This window comes from Dermacentor albipictus, chromosome 1, assembly GCF_038994185.2.
Source record: "Dermacentor albipictus isolate Rhodes 1998 colony chromosome 1, USDA_Dalb.pri_finalv2, whole genome shotgun sequence".
NCBI classification, from domain to species: domain Eukaryota; kingdom Metazoa; phylum Arthropoda; class Arachnida; order Ixodida; family Ixodidae; genus Dermacentor; species Dermacentor albipictus.
This window is the reverse complement of record NC_091821.1, coordinates 316,967,779-316,988,086: the sequence shown is the minus strand read 5'-3', so window position 1 is coordinate 316,988,086 and position 20,308 is coordinate 316,967,779. Positions and strand designations below refer to the sequence as shown.

At 42.5% G+C, this 20,308-nt stretch overlaps 1 protein-coding gene and 1 long non-coding RNA gene across 19 annotated transcripts in view; both read right to left on the bottom strand.

The window, feature by feature from the left end:
- The window catches only part of LOC135904132 (protein tramtrack, beta isoform-like), a 227,153-nt gene extending 208,676 nt beyond the window's left edge, over positions 1-18,477 (bottom strand). For all 18 annotated transcript variants that reach the window (XM_070531592.1, XM_070531591.1, XM_070531587.1 and 15 more), the window contains exons 1-4: positions 18,320-18,477; positions 17,081-17,927; positions 16,826-16,973; positions 16,563-16,766 (exon numbers count right to left, since the gene is read on the bottom strand). In XM_070531592.1, the coding sequence (XP_070387693.1) occupies positions 16,563-16,766; positions 16,826-16,973; positions 17,081-17,905 (1,177 nt within the window). In that variant the 5' untranslated portion in view covers positions 17,906-17,927; positions 18,320-18,477. The remainder of the gene's footprint in view (positions 1-16,562; positions 16,767-16,825; positions 16,974-17,080; positions 17,928-18,319) is intronic.
- Positions 6,533-14,982, bottom strand: LOC135904192 (uncharacterized). Its single transcript, XR_010565035.2, has 3 exons — positions 14,524-14,982; positions 11,089-11,190; positions 6,533-6,685 (listed from the first exon to the last, which is right to left on the bottom strand). It is a non-coding gene; the product is annotated as an uncharacterized lncRNA (long non-coding RNA).
- Positions 18,478-20,308: the final 1,831 nt, after the last annotated feature.

The following is a 20,308-nucleotide window of genomic DNA, read 5'->3' as shown; positions in this document are numbered from 1 at the left end:
AAGACGTCATTAAAATTTGAGCTCAGCCAGTTGTCAAATCATACAAGGTAAAATAAACAAACAGTTCTGACAATAGTGCATATACATTCAGTGAGAGATATGCTAGCAATGAGGAATCGCACAAATGGTCAAAGAGCTGACAGTGGCTATTGCATTAAATATAGCAATTCAGTAGATGGAATAATCAGAGGTACATTTTTTGAAAATATTACAGAAGTTATAGCAGCTACGCAAACTGCATTTGTGCAATGTGCTATTTTGTCAAGTAGATATAATGTGCAGGTGTAAACATTACAAAGGTGCAATTCATTGAAAAATGTTCATGAACATTTTACTTGACTGGTCACTCTATAGTATAGGTATTTTAAAGTTCAATTGGTACAGGTCAATCATTAACAGAGGCATAGCTATTTTTTTTTTTTTGTGATGCCACTCGTTACAGTGTGTTTTGCACCCTTATGTTGAAATCATTGCAAGCAAGTGAAGACAATGACGAATAGCTCGACTTCAAGTGTGGTATCGTGCTGCTTCTGGCCTTTGGCCAACCAAGTCTGTGCCTTGTTGTGCTAAATGAACCCGCATAATTATTCTGCACTGTAATGAATTTGCTTTAATTTTTCGAGGAGGCTTATGGCCATAATGGTGGAGGCATGATATTGCCGATTACAGAGCAAACAATGCCATTACTGCAAGGCACCAGAACTATTATTCACTTATTAGAAGCCAGTAGAGATTCTATCACACACACACAATGTAAAGTAGCAAACTATGAGCCAAAGTCCATATTCACACACACATGCTCATTAGAGCTTTATAAATTCTTTGCCTTGGAAAGCATGTAAAGTAACTGCCTTCAGCTTGATGATGGTGTGAACCTATTTAGGGTTGACATGTTGGCTCTGGGCCTGCATTGGTCTCCATCAACTTGGTGAATCAGAAACTTCACAGTTCATTATCTAAAAGCTGTAACATTCTTTACATATTTATATTTGTGAAATTAATATGCTGCCTTCATCTGACCAAGTAACAGCTGCTTAAGTGCACCGGACTTAGCCAGCATAGCACATCATGTAAAACTTCTGAAGAATTAACTTCAGGAGTCTTTTCTACATGCTTCCTCACATCCGAATGTAATCTTCCACATCCTAATGTCCTCTGCAGAATTGCGGGTAAGCTGTGTCGCACTGAAAACAAAAACCACCGATTTAGCTGTCCATAATCTACATTCGCTCAGCATTAACTTGAAAGATCACAAAAAGTAATATAATAATAAAGTTCAGAAACGTATTGGTTGCTCTTTCAATCACCCCAACTCAATTTTCACACTGCTGTCACGCTTTATATGTAGCACACATTTGGAAAATACTGGTTTATCATAATTTCTTCTTATTATTATTATTCATGCATTAGCTTATTTTGCTTACGTACCATAGATTGCAAATAAATATCCTCGACTTCTGCATAATTTCTGCAGTATTCAAAAGGTTTAAATGCAGCCAACATTTATTTTTGAGACACCACCTATGGAAATTTTTGCAGCTTACAAACACAAAAAGATAACTGAAGCAGCCACACACTTCAGAGCAGAGATGCCAACATTCATAATTGTGAGGCAATTTCCAGTAGACAATAACCTAAGCACTAAACTCATATTAAAAAGGAGAAACATATTTGAGTGTTGTCCAGAGACAAGGCCATTCGAAAAATACTATATTGTACAGTTTTCCGTCGGAAAGCAAAACTGACAAAAAAAAACATTGTATAGACGTGTGTAACGAGTTCACTATGGTCACGTGCAGAGGCAAGGTGCATGCCTGTTACTTGGCAAAAATAAAGTACAGTTTTCTTAAGTTGAAGTCCTTTTTGTAAAAGCTAGTCTTAGCTTTACAAATATCACTATGAATAGAATACGCAATTAACTCTACTCACAAAAGTAAAGTTCAGATCTCTCAGTTTTTAAAAATATTTAACTCAAGATGATATCTTCCCATTTCAAAGATTTTTTTGAATTGCTGACAAATTTATACCAGCTTCTTTAAACAAACTCTATGGTATTGAATTATAAAGGCCGGTATTGTGCTGGCAGCCACAGCCATCTATTGATATACTGTGGCTTTATTTTATGTTTGTCAGTTCGAAATTGCTGCAGAGGTAAACAACACAAAGATATTGCAGTTCAGGTGACGCTATCGTGAATAATATGCAAATGTCCTAGTCACCCCAGCGCACCTTGCTGAATATTCTTAAACTGCGACAAATGTTTTTAGCAATGTGATCACTAAGTAAGAAAAATGCCAAAATGTTAGATTAGATATTTAACTCAATACAAACTTTAGGTAGACATTTTAAGTTTCGTTAAGTCCCACTTAAATACAACTCCAAGAAACAATATCTATCGCTTTATACACAATAAATTCATATTTTTAAGAGACAAGTTTTTATGTACCAGTCCCAAGAATGAATATGAATTCTGTGACTTGTTGATGCCACACCCATGCAGTAAAATTTTCCATATTCAAGCATCACCCTTTCTTCCCCTCATTTTTATCTGCAAAATTAGCCTGGTCTTCTTTTTGGTCAAAACTAAATTTAATAAATTTGATACACTTCCTTCAGAATTATTCAGTTTAAAGCAAAAATAGTTGGCTGATTTGGCTGCACTTTCTGCACTAGCTTAAAGAGTGCAACACTTTTGTGTCTTTCCGATGTAGCGCATACCATTTGCACTCTATTTCTTTTGTGAGATCGCACACGTGTTCTCAGCCACTTCACAGCCAGTGAGCAATCGCTCCCTAGGAGATGCAGCCAAAGTGCAACAATACCTCCATGCTGTTGGCGAGTTTAGCGTAGACAATCGCTGCCAGCTTGAAGTTTTGTGCCAATGGAGTTCAGCAAAACATTTTTGCTGTCCGAAACCCGAAGAATTGGTTTCTAAGACAAGATAATAGCTATATTCACAAAGAAGCAAGAAACTAAAATTATTCAGGTGTCACAATATGCATTTGACCGGCTTCTACAAAAGCTCTTTTGACCGGCCTCATGGTGTTTGCCCATGCTCTCGGAGCTCATTACCCCCCAAAAAATTGTCTTGTCCCAAAACTTATTGCTACTTTTTCTCTCTGGTACCACTGCTGATGATTAGCATTTCATGTTTCCGCTCAAGGAGCTGCAACTAGCCACAGATCAACAAGCAGGCATGGCAGCATCGAAGTAGATGGTAGCTGGTGCACGGCTCGACCTTGTGTGTGCACAGCACACTCAAAATAACAATTCTTGGGCCACAATAAGCAGCATCAAGGCATAAAATTCCCGTAGAACACTGTGGTGACAAGAAAAGCTGCTATGACCATAATGATGCCAACTATGCATGAAAGCACACAACAAGGCTTGCACATTTCTATTCATTTTGGAAATAAGCATGCAGCACTACTGTGTCGGCACTACTCTTCAAGTTTCCAAACTAGCACTGTTCTCTTGCAGCACTGCAGCTGAACTAGTTCAGCAAATGCAGCAAACCAAAGAGACCTACTGAATGGCACCGAGTTGTATAGCATCAAGTATAATATGAACCAGTAACAAGTACAATTAATTAGCAATGAATTAGCATAACTATGGCTCAACATGGCTGTTCTAGTTTGTTGCCTCCTTTGTTCCTCTTCACCTCATGTAAGGGATGCTGCTTATATGGCATGCACAAAAGCAAAATTTCAATCTTTTCATTAATATCTCATTCAAAGTTAAGGGTGCTTCCTTCACACAAGCATGACTATTACATTAGTCTATGCGGTACGTGCAACGTAGACAGGCTTCTCTGCTTTACAGTGGCAGCTGGTGCCTGCGTCGTGTCAAATGACAGCACTGTAGCACGGTGAAATTTCCAACTGCTAGAACTACTGCAAGTGTATTACACGCACTTCATTTCAAACAATGCTCATTGCTTTTTCACTCAAGTAGAATGCGTGACAATAGCATTCATGTTGAAATGTGAACCACACAACACAGGACAAAAGGACACACACAGCACTGTGCATCATGTGCGCCTTCTTCTGTAATTGTCCTGTGCTGCACTTTTCAAAATTCAGGATTATGAATCCTGACAAGCTCAAATTATGACGTTATCAAAGTAATATACAAGTGAAGATTTTGGACAACATTTTTTCATGAAAACCATGACTTCCCAACCAGCACTTCCCCTGTAGTTCAAAAAACACCAAGGGATCATATGAATTAAGCAAGAGTTAGAATTTATGGTAAGCCACAATTTTTAACCTATCCTAGCACAACCACAAGGCTAAAGTAAAAGGATCTGCAAGCACAATATCAGTCAACCTTTGAGACAATACAAAATCAATACAAATGTCACAAATAGGCTTTACAAGAGTTGTGCAGCAAAAAGCAGGTCTTAACAAAGTTGTGCACAACGGACTAAAATGACACACATGGCACTGATAGCCTCTTTTTCACTAGAAATCACAAAGCATGTCCTCCCTTTTGCACCACCACAGCAGATTCAAATTGAGTGAGCTGTACCTCTAAAATACTTGGCATACAGAAATATAAAAATAAAAGCATAAAGAAACCTCCTTGTTCTAAAAGTGCGACATGTATAAAAAAACATAGAACATTCACTTTTCTAGGCTACCAGTCGGTAATCTTCTGAAAGTTAGGATGTTTCCTTCTCAGAATTCCCAAAACCATTGTAGATGCATATACTGATGCAGCAAGCAAGATTGCACCGATATCTACAGATGAGGGCAGCGCTATTTAGAGCATAGCTTTTAGGCAGCCATTCCTGTGGCAAGTGTCAGCATTACTTGTAAAGGTTCATTCACACTAGGCCAACACGACATCGATTTCAGTCTGCGGACTGTCAGCAACAGCGTCTTTTCCTTCGTGTGACACCTCTGTCGCACTCTACCAACGCCGACAACCTGCCAATGGTCTGCGGAGAGCTCGGTGTTGATACAGTGTGACAGAGGCGCAAACACGAAGGAAAAAACACTGTCGCTGACAGTCAGCAGACCGAAATCGGCGTCGTGTTGGCCTAGTGTAAATTAGCCTTAGCCAAGCAAACAAGCACAGTCAAAGACAAGGGCACACGCAGTGCACAGCAGGAGACGAAAAAAGCAGTGAGCGCGAAAAGGCGCGAGGATAAAGGCAGAGAGGAGGGTGCAGTGGGAACCATGAGGTGGAAAGCGGAGTGTCAGCAGCAACCAGCATGGAAACAAAGCGTTGGCGTAGGCTTCAGAACTAATGTGCATGAGCTACTTCGCCTAGGGCGCCACTACCGCCAGAGAATGCACTCCACGCGAGATGAGCCATGCGTTGTCGCGTTCACACCTTTCCTTCTGAACAATGAGCAATGCAACCGGCGGAATTGCTTCACCTGCTGCTGCTGCTAAACGAGCTGCCCGAGCAGAGGCTCAGCGCCACCACCGAGCGCACCCAGACGTTCAGAATCAAATATTTGCCACAATATATCGCGAATTCAAAATACCTAAACAGCTGCACTCAAAATTCACATTTGAGAGTACTGTAACCATCAGTGAAATTTCTTTTCTACTTTATGCTTGAAGGGATTTCCATACAATTTGTGGTGCATAGTGCCAACACGGTGACGACATTTCGTGTGCATGCATTTTATGGATGAAATTCGCATGAGTTCAGTGAATCGGATGACAATTTTAGTGCTGCGGATAAATATGGGCAATCATGTGCGACTGCAAAAAGGGTAATTTTCTCTTTCTTTTTTTTTCCTTTCAAGAGAAAAAAGCTTTTGTCTCTGTCATGTTTACCAGAGCAAACATTCAATGATAGAGAAAGAATGCGGTACTAATACCCAAGTCACACAGGCACTTTTAAAGTCCTTTCAACCAAAGACCGCCTCGGGTTCTTGAACGTGAACCTGACGCATGGTACACAGGCATTCAATCAAGTCAATCGAGTCAATCGAGTCCACGTTTGTCTTTTGAAATGTCAAGAGAATACTCTTGAGCCTAGAAAGCGCCCAACATACGAATAAAAGTTCTGTATAAATACAGAAGTTCAATTTTTATCTAAAAACAAGTTTCACTGTACTATAGAAGTTTCTAAGCACTATATACTGTCACAACTGAGATCTCACTCGTAAATGTGCCAGTACAGCAGCGCCGGCACGGCCTGTCACCATCACCAACATTGATGCAGTATGAATCCCATGTGCTATTTGGCTATCAGCTGCTAAGCATCTAAGTGTCCTCGGCTGTTTTCTGCATGTCACCTTTCCTTTAGTTCCTCGTCACCTTTGTGTTTTAGGACAGGCTGCAGTTTCTGTTAAAAGCTTCAGGCGGAGACCACCTCAAGACCGTGTAGCACTGACACACATTTTTTGAACTAATGTTTTTTGGGGAGCTCTGTGCTCCTCGACTTCAAAGGAGCTTTGGTATGCCTGTGTGACTGGGGTAGAAGTTTAAGTTAAGGAAGTGGACCAAGGTCCCTCATAAAGCACTCAGCACAGACAAAGAAAATATTGCTGGTTAAACCCTACATGATGACAAGTGCCAAAACGCTACAAGGTCTTGGAAACAGAGAAGTTGGTGCTTTCTTCCAGAGTTGGCGCAGAAAACATCCAGTCTGGTGAACTTCTGCCAGAAATATCAGCTGATGATCTTGTAGAGCACCTTAAGGCCCATATTGGAGGGTGAACCTGCAGTTTACACACACAAATGCTGTGAAAAATTACCACTTTGATTTCTTTTACTATGCATGACAGTCCCGAAAGGCTCACAGGCAGCAAAATGTAAATGTTTAGACATTATCTGCTGTGCAATTTTATAAAACTTTTTGAAGGCCTCGCACTTTTATGCCAAATCGGTGGAGCTCTGCCAGGGCCATTGATGCTCGGCTACGATTTCTACCACTTTACTGAGTACACACTATAGACCCCCTCCTCTCTATCCCACCCATTAAGTGGGGATGCCAAGTACTTGAGCAGCCCAATGGCATGGAATCATTAGTGCTTGTTGCAGAAGCTAAGCTCCCAGGCCCAGTGACTTCTGCACATATTTGTATGCCTAAGAGCCGTGTTGTTGACGAATATCTCCAAAGACCCTCCATTTCCTGCACTCTTGTACCATAGCGGTAACAATGAGTGAACAGAGTGTCATACATGCATTGTATACATGTCCATTACAGCCATTGAAGTGATAACTTCTACGCATTGCTCGGTACTCAGCACGTATGTTGCATGTACAAGAGCAAGCTGCACTTTGAATCTCACTTACAAATTTATGAGAATGCTTACTCACGATAGAGCATAAGCAGATGTGCTCATAGCCCTTTTGCAAACTCTTGGAGCCCTTCACATAACCGGCATTCCAAAATAAGAATAAAGCACATATATATACATATATATATATATATATATATATATATATATAGGGTTTTCAAGGACCTGCAAAAGCCCTAAGGGTGAAATGAGTGAAATTGATTTCATGTTACTGAGGGCTAGGATTCAGCTCAATTTTAACAGAGAAAGAGTAAAGTTGGTCAAGAAAAATACAGGTCAACTTAGAGGCAGTAAGGCTAAAAGCAGACAAATTCAGGCTGGTACTTGCAAACAAATATGCAGCCTTAGAACAGAGAGATGACGATGACATAGAGCTAATGAATGAAACCGTAACCAGGCTGGCTTCAGAGGCAGCAAGTGAATTGGGAGGCAAAGCACCAAGCCAACCAGTAGGCAAGCTCTTCCAAGTAACAAAGGACCTTAATAAAAAACAACAAAGAATGGAAGTGTCAAATTCAAGAGATAAGATAGAATTCGCGGAACTGTCAAAACTGATCAACAAAACAAAAATAAGTGATATTCGAAATTATAACATGAGGAAGACTGAAGATGCCGTAAAAAATGGACGCAGTCTAAAATCAGTGAGAAAGAAACTTGGCATAGGACAAACCAAGATGTATGCACTGAGATAAGCAAAGTAATATCATCAGCAAACTCGAAGGTATAATAAGAGCATCGGAATAATTCTATACTGACCTGTACAGTACCCAGAGGACTCGGGAGAACTCTATTCAGAACAATAACGAACAATATACAGATACTACTCCTATAACTAGAGATGAGGTCAGGAGGCCCTTGCAAGGCATGAAACGGGGAAAAACGGCAGGAGAGGATGGAATAAGAGACAATTTAATCAAAGATGGAGGAGACATAATGCTAGGAAAACTGGCGGCTCTCTATACGAAGTGTCTATTGACTGCAAGGGTCCCAGAAAACTGGAAGAACGCAAACATTACACTGATCTACAAAAAGGGAGACGTTAAAGAACTGAAAAATTATAGGCCCATTAGCTTACTCCCAGTATTATATAAAATATTTATTAAAATAATCTCCAATAGAATAAGGGCAACACTGAACTTTAGTCAACCAAACGAACAGGCTGGCTTTAGGAAGGGGTACTCTACATTGGATCACATCTATGTCATTAAGGTTATCGAGAAACCCGCAGAGTACAATAAGCCTCTCTATATGGCTTATATATATGATTATGATTATGAAAAAGCATTTGATTCGGTAGAGACACCAGCACTGAGAGGCACTGTGTAATCAAGGAGTGCAGACTGCTTACGTAAATACCCTGGAAAATATCTACAGGGATTCCACAGCCACCTTAATTCTACAGAAGCAGAAAGATACCTATAAAGAAAGGGGTCATACAAGGAGACACAATCTCTCCAAAGCTATTCACTGTGTGCTTCGAAGAAGTATTCAAACTATTAAACTGGGAAGGTTTAGGAGTAAGGATCGACGGCAAATACCTCGGCAACCTTCGATTTGCCCATGATATTGTTCTATTCAGTAACACTTCGGACGAGTTATAACAAATGATTGAGGACCTTAACACGGAGAGTGTAAGAGTGGGGTTGAAGATTAATATGCAGAAGACAAAGATAATGATAAATAACCAGGCAAAAGAACAAGAGTTCAAGATCGTAAGTCAGCCTCTAGAGTCTGTGCATAAGTATGCTTACCTTGGTCAACTAATCACAGGGAACCCTGACCATGAGAAGGAAATTCACAGAATAAAAATGGGTTGGATCGCATACGGCAGACATCGCGAGCTCCTGACTGGGAGCTTACTGTTATCATTGAAAAGCAAGGTATACAATCAGTGCATTTTACCGGTGCTAACATATGGGGCAGACTTGAAGAGTGACAAAGAAGCTTGAGAACAAGTTGAGGACCATGTAAAGAGTGATGGAACGAAGAATGCTAGGCATAACTTTAAGAGACAGAAAGAGAGCGGCTTCGATCAGAGAGCAAATGCGTATAGACGATATTCTAGTAGACATTAAGAGAAAAAAATGGTGCTGGGCAGGTCATGTAATGGACAGATTAGAAAACCGTTGAACCATTAGGGTGACAGAATGGGTACCAAGAGAAAGGAAGCACAGTAGAGGATGGCAGTAGACTAGGTGGTGCGACGAAATTAGGAAATTTGTGGGTGCTAGTTGGAATCAGTTGGCGCAGGACAAGGGTAATTGGAGATTGCAGGGAGAGACCTCCGTCCTGCAGTGGGCATAAAATAGGATGATGATGGTGATACATATATATATATTGGCGTGCTTCCATATTTCGTTCATGTAGCAAATGCGTGTTCAGATCAAACCCCTCAGTAAAGATCCTTACCAACCCAAACTGAGGTGTTAAATGCAATCACACATATTACTGCTTGGTAAATTATACATTAAGATTTGACACAGTAGCTTAAGCACCAGCAATGGCAAAACTAATTTAATACAAGCTGTCACGCACAGGTTTTCCTCACATACAAAAATACCTAGTTAACAACGAAAGTCCAACAAATATTTCACGTCACCCAAATTATATTTTTACTAAATTGAATGCTAATAATTGCTATCTTCACAACCCTAGCATCATCATCCTTACCTGTCTAACACAGTCTGTAATTTTTTTTTGTTACACTTAGCCAAGGTCCACACCCAAGTGAAAATTACCAACAAGTAAAAAATTATCCATGTGTAGCAAGACTGCTGAAAAGGGTCATTTACTTTTATGGCAACAGTAATAAAAGAAAATCTATTGTAACTTTCCCCTATTTTTTCACCTGCATCTTTTGCAGTGCTGCAGAGAACTGTGATAGTTAGAATGCCCACAGCTCTTCATCTTCTCCTTTCCTCCATTTATTACACAAAGCTACTACTACTAATCTGAATCCAAACAATCATGAAATGCCAAAGACAGCATTTTACAATGATCAAGCAAAGGAGCACCACATTGGTCTAGTTGATTCATCTTGCATAAGGAACAAACAGCACGAAAAGCAGACATGACAAAGGCCCCTTAGTCTTGTCCCGTCTTCATCTTGCATCAAATGTGTTGCATCCTTCATTTTGTCAGTGCTCATGTTATGCCCTCCTTTGCTGCAAGTATGTTGTGTCCTCTCTTGCCCTGCACTTTTTTGCACTGTTTGTCCCCTTTATGAGGCCTTTGTACCTAAATTGAGAAGAAAGCAGAGCATTTATGTCTTTAATTAACAAAAGAATGTATGCTCATGCCCTGAAATAACGTAAGAACACAAGTATTTTCTAAAAAAAGAAAAATTTTACTTGTACAGTGTCTTAGGTTTTACCAGTTTTATTATTTGGACAACAGTTTTTCTGGACACATCATAGTGCACAATACTTAGGTAAAAGGTACCCTGGAACGCTTGTTGAAAAAAGTAAATAAACATTGCCAATCCGTCATAGAGGCTGTTGTGAACATGCGAGTGAAATATTACTGCGATGCATGCAGCAGAGAATTTACGATCAACCGTCAAACACAATGAAAGATTGCTTGCTCTTGCCTCCTCAATGCCGTCATGCAGCATCATCAAAAGCAGCTGTGCCACCAATGCTACTGACCGATTTTCACTGTGAGAGCATTCTCAGCAATACAAAACTGCTACTTTTTAGTTAAATGAGAAAGGTATACGTCTGCGATCTTAAAAATACAGAAAAATCATTTCGCCTTTGCACTGCACGTAGCTGCACAATGCCTTCGAGGTGGCAGAGGTGTTACTGTGTGGCATAGTTTACCACAACTGCCACGGGTGCCACAAGCCCTTTCGCTGCCACAACGCTGAATTTTTGGCTGAGGGTTTGCCCCCTTGGCTTCTCCGCTGTGCAGCTTCCAGCACACTAGCAGAGACGAAAAGAGAGATAAAGTCAAGTATCGGTGTGATAACTCTACGTGTAAATGAAGGATATGACAAAATTTTTTGCAGCAAGAAATTCGTAAGATGACGTCCTTTAATAGTGAGACAATGCTAGGAACTATTTCAGGGCCCCTTTCATAAAGGTTGCTAACATTTTGCATTATCTGCTCATGTCTTTTTTAGCATTCAATGACTGCCCTCACGGAGTAAACATGTATGAAGAATATACACGGTGTTCAGAAAATATGTTCAAAAATCCTTATTAGGGGAAATGCAATACCTAAGCAATTTCCTTGGGACTGCTTTTACCACAAAGGCAAATACATTAAAATGACAAGGTATACAATTATACACTGCAATGACAATTAGACAATTATAAAAATCAGACAAATTTGAAACCATTCAGGCACTCAGACAAATTTGAAACCATTCAGGCACCAATTCTGTTGGTTTAAAACTTAATTTCACTATATTCCTTACATCTTCAGAATTATAAATATCATACAGCTGCATAACAAAATAAAAATTTGCAACTCTTTAGTGAGGTTTGTCAAGTTTACAGAATGTGGACTCCATGCAAAAATTCACCACTGGAAGATCATATATGGGAACATGAACTATTTCATGTCTAGTAAGCATGAAAAGCATCTATCCAGCCACTTGAAAATTACACCTGGTGCAACACACTGCAAAAAGCAATGGAAGAAGTGAACCCACTGCATATGACATTCTCACAAACAGAGTAACAATACATAACCGTTTACATCCCCATTCAATTTAATAAAGCATTTTACACATTTTATTCAAGCTTGCAGCATGATTCCAGTGAGAAGCGTTTCAAGGTGTATGCGACACATTTCAATGTCATTGCTTTCAGTAGTGCTCTTGCTGTTGACGCACAATAGTGTATACAGCACCTTAAAGGGTTCACTGACAAATTCAAATGATTAATCCTAATGAAAGGCTCGAAACCCATCATCCAAGAAATTTATAACTGGTTTCAGAATGCAAGAAGCTGGTGCTACTTATTTCTGCAGTGTAATAAGAACCGAAATTAAACTGCCAAAGAGCACTACTGTTGCACCTTAACAGACACCCTCAAGAACACGTTTATGCTTCATTGTTTGGCAAACATGCAGTGAGGCATTGCTGAAATTAGCAGTCAGCTTTCTGCATGTCACGAACAGGTTATGGACTCTTTGGTAACGGTCTTTATGTCTTTCATTAGAATTAATAACTTGAATGCTTGAAATAAAAAGTGAGTATAATATTCAGTTACTTCTTTAATTACTAGCTTGTAATTTTATAATGTATGCCCTGTGGTAAAAGCAACACATAGGAAGCCACCTAATTATTGCATCTTCCCTATCTAAAAAACTGCCAAACACTTTTTCTAAAAAATCCTGCATATAGATCCATGCTGTGTTTTCAAGGCAGCAATTTTTAGTGGCCAAATAGGAAATGATGATGGGACCACAGTAATGTGAAACATCCGCCTGCAGCACAATTGTTTTACAGCAGAATTAGCTGCTGTGTGCAATGTTTACAAGAAAGAATGAAATGCGTGCGAAAGTATATATATAATCAAGTAACTCAAATAGCAAAAAAAAAGCATGGCTGTGAAGTGTGGGCTCAGGAACCACCAAAGGTTTGCTGTGGCAAAGTCACAGAGGAAAACAACAGCAGCTTTTCATAGTTCTTAAGAAGAAGAAACTTTCTCCTAATGGCATCTACACAGCTAGTCTGCTGCTGCCAAATGCCTCTATTGAAGCAGACACCTGTCCGTAACATGTGCAGACAGATACTTGCACTTTTCTATATATAGTGAGCTGTGGTGCATATACTCTACATACAAGTTCGCGCATGTACTCTACATACAAGTTCAAACACCAGAGCATTTAAAGTTGAACAGCAAACGATGTGAAGTAGCTAGCAGACAGACAAGCTTCTAAAGGCAAGATAAATGTAATTGTACTCAAAGTCTAAAGATGCTGTATTCCATTCACTTTGCCAATAAACAAAGTCCCTTCTATAGATGAAGCAGAAACTGTGGAATGTGAACTGTGCGCTAATGTTCAAGCCGCATGCCACAAAGCTACATCGGTAACAGGACTTATTTCTGCCACAGTGCTATATTGTGCCACAGTGCTATTATGGTGTACAAATTACACCATATCAGTAACACCTCATTTGGGCCTAGTTGATACATAATTCTGAGCTTAACATTACAGCGCAAACACCTAAGACAATCCACAAAAAGAAAAAATTGTCTTAGGTATGGATTGTCTTAGGTGTTTGCGCTGTAACGTTAAGCTCAAAATTACGCCATAATTTTGTAAGAATGTTTGCACTGGATGTGTCATAATATTACAGGCATTATGTCGACAAAATTGTTTGTAGTACTATACTATACATCTTGACTAAGGCAGTACACTTTCAAATGTCATAATCAGCTCTCGTTATTGCATAATCATGGATAGGGACATGAAAATGAAACAGGCCAATTTATGTGCTTAAAACGCATGGAACCACCCTGCTTCATGAACTAACCACAACTGAAATTTCAGCTTCAAGCTTTTTTAGCAGCGTATGAAACTAGGAAGTATGGCTTCCATGTGATCCGTACTTATAACACTTATGTTACAATAGTGCAACAATTGTAAATCAGCATGGTGCGCTGTTTTAAACCAGCGCTGGCTAGTTAATGAGGCGCATATATGAAGTTCTTGCAAAAACATTTAACGCATACGAAACCTGAAGCCTCAATGTTGAAATTAAACGCAATATACCCGCGAAAAGGAAAAACTGACGTCCACTCAAATGGTAGCACGAAGCTACAGAGAGATATACCTGCACCTCGCACAATCGAGTCCGGCAGTTTTAATCAGGAATCGTGTGCATGCTCAAGGGTGGGAAGTACAGTGAATACAAAGTTCCTTATTTACAATTTCTCCACACTCCAGTAGACAGTCGAAACTACGTCCGTTGACGAAAGCGCAATATACAAATGCACACAGGGCACTCTCAATGCAGTATTCTCTTCGAGCAAAGCCCATATCGCAGGGGCAAACATGTTTGCTTCGACAAGTCTGCGGCGAGAACTCAAATTTAACATTTCAGTATTTAGATGGTCTCGAGGGCAGCCTAACAGTTCAATGGTGCTAGGTAAAGGTAAAGCAAACTGTATGCCCAGCCTGCTACATGCGTGTGCATGCTAGCCACACCACAGTTAAACCAACATTCTAAACCATCCGACATGGCCGCGGTTTAAGACATGCAGTACAGCAGTTCGGTCTGGTGAAAAAATTGCACATACCCAATTCGCCAGTTCAGCACCTGGGCATAATCCAATGACGATGTTTGGCGAAAACTTGCACCTACGAAATTTCGCATGGGCCGCTGCGATTATGACACTATAGCGAGTTCAAGGTATCGATAGGTAGAGGTGGACCTCTTAAGCCATTTCCGAATAGGGTTCATTCGACGAGACTCAACACACGCAAGGCTCCTCAGCGGACGTTCAGCCTACCAACGCTACGCCATTCGGAAATAGCAGCTCCCCCGCGGTCTTCAAACCTACCAAACCTCTGTTGCCTGCATCACATTCGACGAAGCCGTACGCAACGATGAAAAACTGAATCGCGTACAGGGATTTCTTGAAAGCAATATGGCTACAACGGGCTTTCACACTAGGCTCAGCGCGCTTCACCACAGTATCGGACGTAGCCAGCCTAGCTCGCTATTGCCGTTTTTGAGCCGCGGCTGCAGTGTTGAGAACCTTGCAAATCTGCAGTTTCGCGGACTTCACTAGCTGCTAGTTTTTCTGTATTTGCTTTTTAAAGGAGACACCTACGCCATGCGGTACATACTTGCCTGCTTCATTTCGTGTGTACTTCAGTATTACTCTAATTCCTTGCAGTACATACCTGCTCCGCTTCGCGTACGCTCGCCTTCATGCAATCACGAAAGCTTTGGCTTCTGACGAGGCCGATTGCCGACATGCTTTACCGAAAGGAACACAAAGGCACAAAAATTTTATCAAATGATTTTATTGTCGAATGCCACTACCACGCTTACTGCAGCTGAATCGGTGGACACCAAAAACCAAAGCTTTACACTAGCCGCCTGTTCGCAGCAGCACAGCAGGACTGCTTTCCACCTGCAGAAAAAAACACGGTGAACACACTCCCAACACGCCCCAAATTATTACCTATTACCAACAGTTGGCCAGGTTCATCCGGTAGGACAGCACCTAGAAATCCATCCCCACCCAGGGGCACCCCACCCAGAGAAGTGTTGCATGCAAGCTCAGGTTCTCGTTAACCGAGGGGCACTCGGTCAATGTAACAAGAGCTTGGAAGTTTCCAAGAGATAGCTCCAGTAATCGCAGCAACTGGACGCAACACAGCAGCGACCACAGGAGCTCGCAAGAAATGTGTCCCCGGGGAGTAGTGTTGGGTATCGGACTGAGCAACAAGTGATTGTGTGGGGACTTCTCACAACCAGCAATACAAACACATGCACGCACGCACGCACGCATCCATCCATCCATCAACATTCGCTTTTGCTCGCCCGTGTGTTTAACTTAAAAAATGAGACATAACAACCCTCCCGGTCAATTTAATGAGCGACTTGTTACAATGCAATACATATAATCACACATTAAAAAAATCTAACTCCCTAAGGCCCTAAACGAGGATTGATTTACCGTGTTGATGCTAAAGGTGTGGGGGGGCACGGGGGAGTTAGGAAGGGGGATCTAAAATGCAACTTACCAAGTCTCGCTGCCAATTTTCAGTTGCAGAGAATGGCGATGACATAAACCGAAACGCACGCGACGCGAAAAAGATGTTGCAGTCAGCAGGCTCCAAGTCCCCGACGTGGCCAGCAGGGTACCGAGATCAGCGCGAACTGTCCACCCAAACGGCCAGGTCCGAAGATCCAACATGGTAACGCGAGTCGCAAATGCGCAGACGATAAAATGACTCTGGACACAACAAATGACCAGGCGTCTTCGGAGAAGCCTCCATGGATGTTGCAGAAGAAAACTTTACTCCCGTTTTGTTACAGAATTTCGGTACAGCAAGTATTGAAAACACGACTGAGTACAATACCCTAACCAATCGGCGAGAAACGTCGCTATCGTAAAGCGTTCGAATTAAGTTGCAACCAAACAGGTCAATAAATTGTAGAACGAGAGCGACGTTTCGGGACGCCCGATACAATCGTAGCCGCCGCACAACGTCTGACGTTGCAGGTGAACCCCAAACGCGACGGGGCTAGGATCGTCGTGGGACGATGTTTGAGTGTGAAAAGAGAAGGGAAGGAGGGGTATGGGGTCGGAGGGTAACGTACCATGAGATGGAGTTGACTGTTGCTTGTCCGGATGATAATTGGACGGGCCGGCGATTGCAGGGACGCCCGAAGAGTCCATGAACATCATAGCCATGGATGCGCCCTCCGCAGAGGAGGCCGCTGCGGCAGGAGGAGCTGCGACTACAGGCGAAATCGCCTGGTCGTCGTAGGGTATTAAACTAGAAGGCGACGGTTTGATGTCCACTGCACGCAAGGGAGGCGAACATGAGCAACGCAATATACAAGGAAGAAGAGCAGCGTACCTTGACTGGAAATGGAGATGTCTGAAGGCAATGAGGCTTGAACAGGAACAAGAGCTGTACTGTCTGATGTGGACCCTGTGTGATGAGACTGCTGTGACTCGTTCCCTAGTGCTTGTGATGATGAGGCAACGTCCGTGAACACAGGAACCTAAAAGAAAAAGGTAGGGAAGCAAAAACCGATGGCTAAGCACTTTTGTCACAGAACGCAGAAAAAAAAACGAGTCCACCGCACAGACTCTTAGTAACGTAACCTACGTTCTCTGTCGTCATGGACTGTTCCATTAGGTTAGAGGGCTCGACCTCAAAGTCCGCATCGTCGCCCTCCCCCACGTCGTCACCAATGGAGTCCTGAGTATGCTGCGAGGTGGCCAAAGAGTTGGTGGCCTTGGCGGTGGAACCAAGGTGCGCGCTAGGAGGCACAGCCGTAGAAGACACCGCCACAGTGGAAGAAGTCCGACTCGAAGGAGATGCGGCCGGAAGGGCCGTAACACGGTCGCTCGACAAACTGCCATCCTCGATGATTTCGGGGCTTTCGGGTCCCTTGATGCGCGTCGCCGGAGGGCCACCCTGGTCTTCGGAATCGCTCTTGTTGGAATCGCTGGGCGAGCGTCTCCGAGGCCGCCCTCTTTTCCGTTTACTAAGCGGCGGAGATTCGGCACGAGGGGTGCCCACTGGCTTAGGATCCGCACCGTCCACACTCACAAGCGCACCATGCTTGTTCTCGCCGGTGACTTCCGCCAGTCCTTTGACTTTGAGCGTCTCCGCCGTCTTGAGAAGAGCGGAGAGTTGGTCTTGAGATACATTAACCTCGCCGCGGTACATGAACTCGACGATGGCTTTTAAGTCCATATATCTCATATCTTTCATGATCACAATGGGGTGCTTGCAGGGATTTTCGACAAAAAGAGCTTGAAAGAAGGGACTGCAAGCGGACAGAACCATCTTGTGGGCCTTCAGCGATAGACCTTCGCACGCAAGCGTCACGTCCACCAGCGCTTCGTTGGAGAGAAGCTGTTCGAACACGGCCAGCATGTTCGATTGGTGGTTGTTCCACTTGAGGCAGAATTGCTGGGACCCCATGTTGCTTGAGGTCGTTGCCGCGCTGAAAAAGAAAAAAAAGCGTTAAGGCACAAACGGATGCGCCAACATGGCGGACGCGAACAAAGGCCACTTGACTAACATGGCGGCCTGAAGATCAAGAATGGATGCCCGCCCATGAAAGGCCGTTGGTGTGAACTGAAATGCAATTAACGCTAAGCAAAACATATGTAGCTTTACATAAGATTAAAAAAATACAAGATCGACGTTTGTACGCTTTCCTGCTAGACATTTCAGTGGCGACATGACCGAACAGCTTGAGCATGACCAACGCACTCAGTGAACTACAGCTCCGAAAACTAGAACTTTATATTCCCCGGATACTTCCAACAAAATTTTACAAGATGAGATGACACGGTAAATAAAGCACACAAATTTGAAAATCGAGAAACGTACCTATACTGGACTAGGAGATTTAGCGTTCATTCGTGTGGTAGCGCGGCTCACCGCGTTTGCGGCCGTCCACTCTCGCGTCCTCGTCTCTACTGGCGCAGTACCATCCCACCTAGACAAGTTTCAACGGCACTGAAGAATCTGCGGTACGGGGCTCGAATATGTACTCGCACGGTCCAATAGAAAGCCACGATTTATATCCCGCGCTTTTTTCCACCTATCGTAGCCCACGACGTCAACGTTGGTGCCGGGTGCAGAAAGGAGAACGAAGGAGACGAGGAAGCCGGGCCGGCCGGGCATCGAAAATTTCAAACATGGCGAATGCGAAGACAGAAAAAAAGAAAGCAAAAAAGTGCAATGGCGATAGATTGCGTTTGGACGGCGCTATGTGTGGGTGTTGTAGTGACGAGCTTTCAGAATTAAGTGAATAAATTTTCAGGCCATTGTAATGCGCTAAAACATATGTGCGCCTTGCATCAACTTTACGAACGATAAGCTATGCCCGCTCGTCTCTCTCCGTAGCAGGGAGACAGGCTGCCGCCATGTTGAAAATTCTGGGCGGCGACCCGTACCAATATGAACATTTCTTCGCCGTATTACGATAATCGGCGGTTTTCGCATGAAATAAAGAAGCTACGTTGCAGTCACGGCAAACTGGCGATGTATTTGCAGTATTTGAAATACGCTAGGCACAGTTAACCATTTCATTAGGTACGCTAATAATGTGACAGCTGTGCGTATGTCTGTTCGACGTAGGAGTTCAAGCTAAAAAGACTGCTGTGTGTCACTGCAGCGGCATACTATTTCTGCTATGCGAAAACTACTACGCAAACATTTATTCTTCTCGCGAGAAAAAAAGAAATGCTGTAGTACAAGGCAGCAATAGGCACCCGAACGCACGGTGCGTTTTTCATGGTTATATTTTGACAACTTCGCCGTTCTTTCTTCGTATGTCTGTTCAACGGTGGAGTTCAAGTTAAAAAGACTGATGTGTGTCACTGCAGCGACATACTACTTCTGCTGTGCGAAAATTACTACGCAAGCATTTATTCATCTCGCGAGAAAAACATGCTGTAGTGCAAAGCAGCAATAGGCACCCGAACGCACACTGCGTTTTCCATGGTTATATTCTGACAACTTCGCCGTTGTTTTTCTCTCGTATTTATCATAGCAGGTACGAAACCGATACACCTATATAGTATTTGGTGTGCTCTCATTAACATGCTGACGTAATCGGTATGGCAATATACATACATATGTATTTTATCTTGAATATATGTCCTTAATACGAATGCTACACATTACGGCTTAGTGAACAACGCTTCTCCGAACCGTTCATTTCCGAGAGATGTACACATATAACACAACAGGGGGCAAAAACGGAATATTTTGCACGAGACTGACGACTTGTCTGGCGCTCGCTTCACTCGATATCGACCATCTAATGTTCGATTTTATACCTTTTTGATGGCACCTGCTGCGTCTGTGAACGTGCCGAGGCCTTTTGTTTTTCTCGCTAATTCTACTCCCAAGTTTAATTTTATCTGTCTGTGCTTGCAAGACTATGCTGCATCTGCATTCAAATTACTGATTTCATTCGATTACCACGGGGTCTAATGACTGCAGTAGCCGGTATGCAACATGTCAAAGCGTTTGTTTTCGAAAGCTACGTATAACACGATGGGGGTCAACCATGCAGAAATATTTTGGACGATGTCGACCATTTAATGTTAGATTTTAGAGCTTTCTGATGACAGCGGTAGCTTGCAAATTTACGTCTGCGTTCAAATTACTGATTCGGTTTTATAACCACTGCGTCCGATGACTGCGGTAGGCGGTATGCAAGGCTAATTTTGTCTCTGACTTGCGTATTTTGTCTGCTCAAGAGGCTGGCGACATTCTCAGACGGCGTAACCAGCTCACGTCTGTAACGCGGTGCTCGAGGCATATGCGTCGGAAAGTCTCGTTCTCGCACGTTTTTATGGACTCATT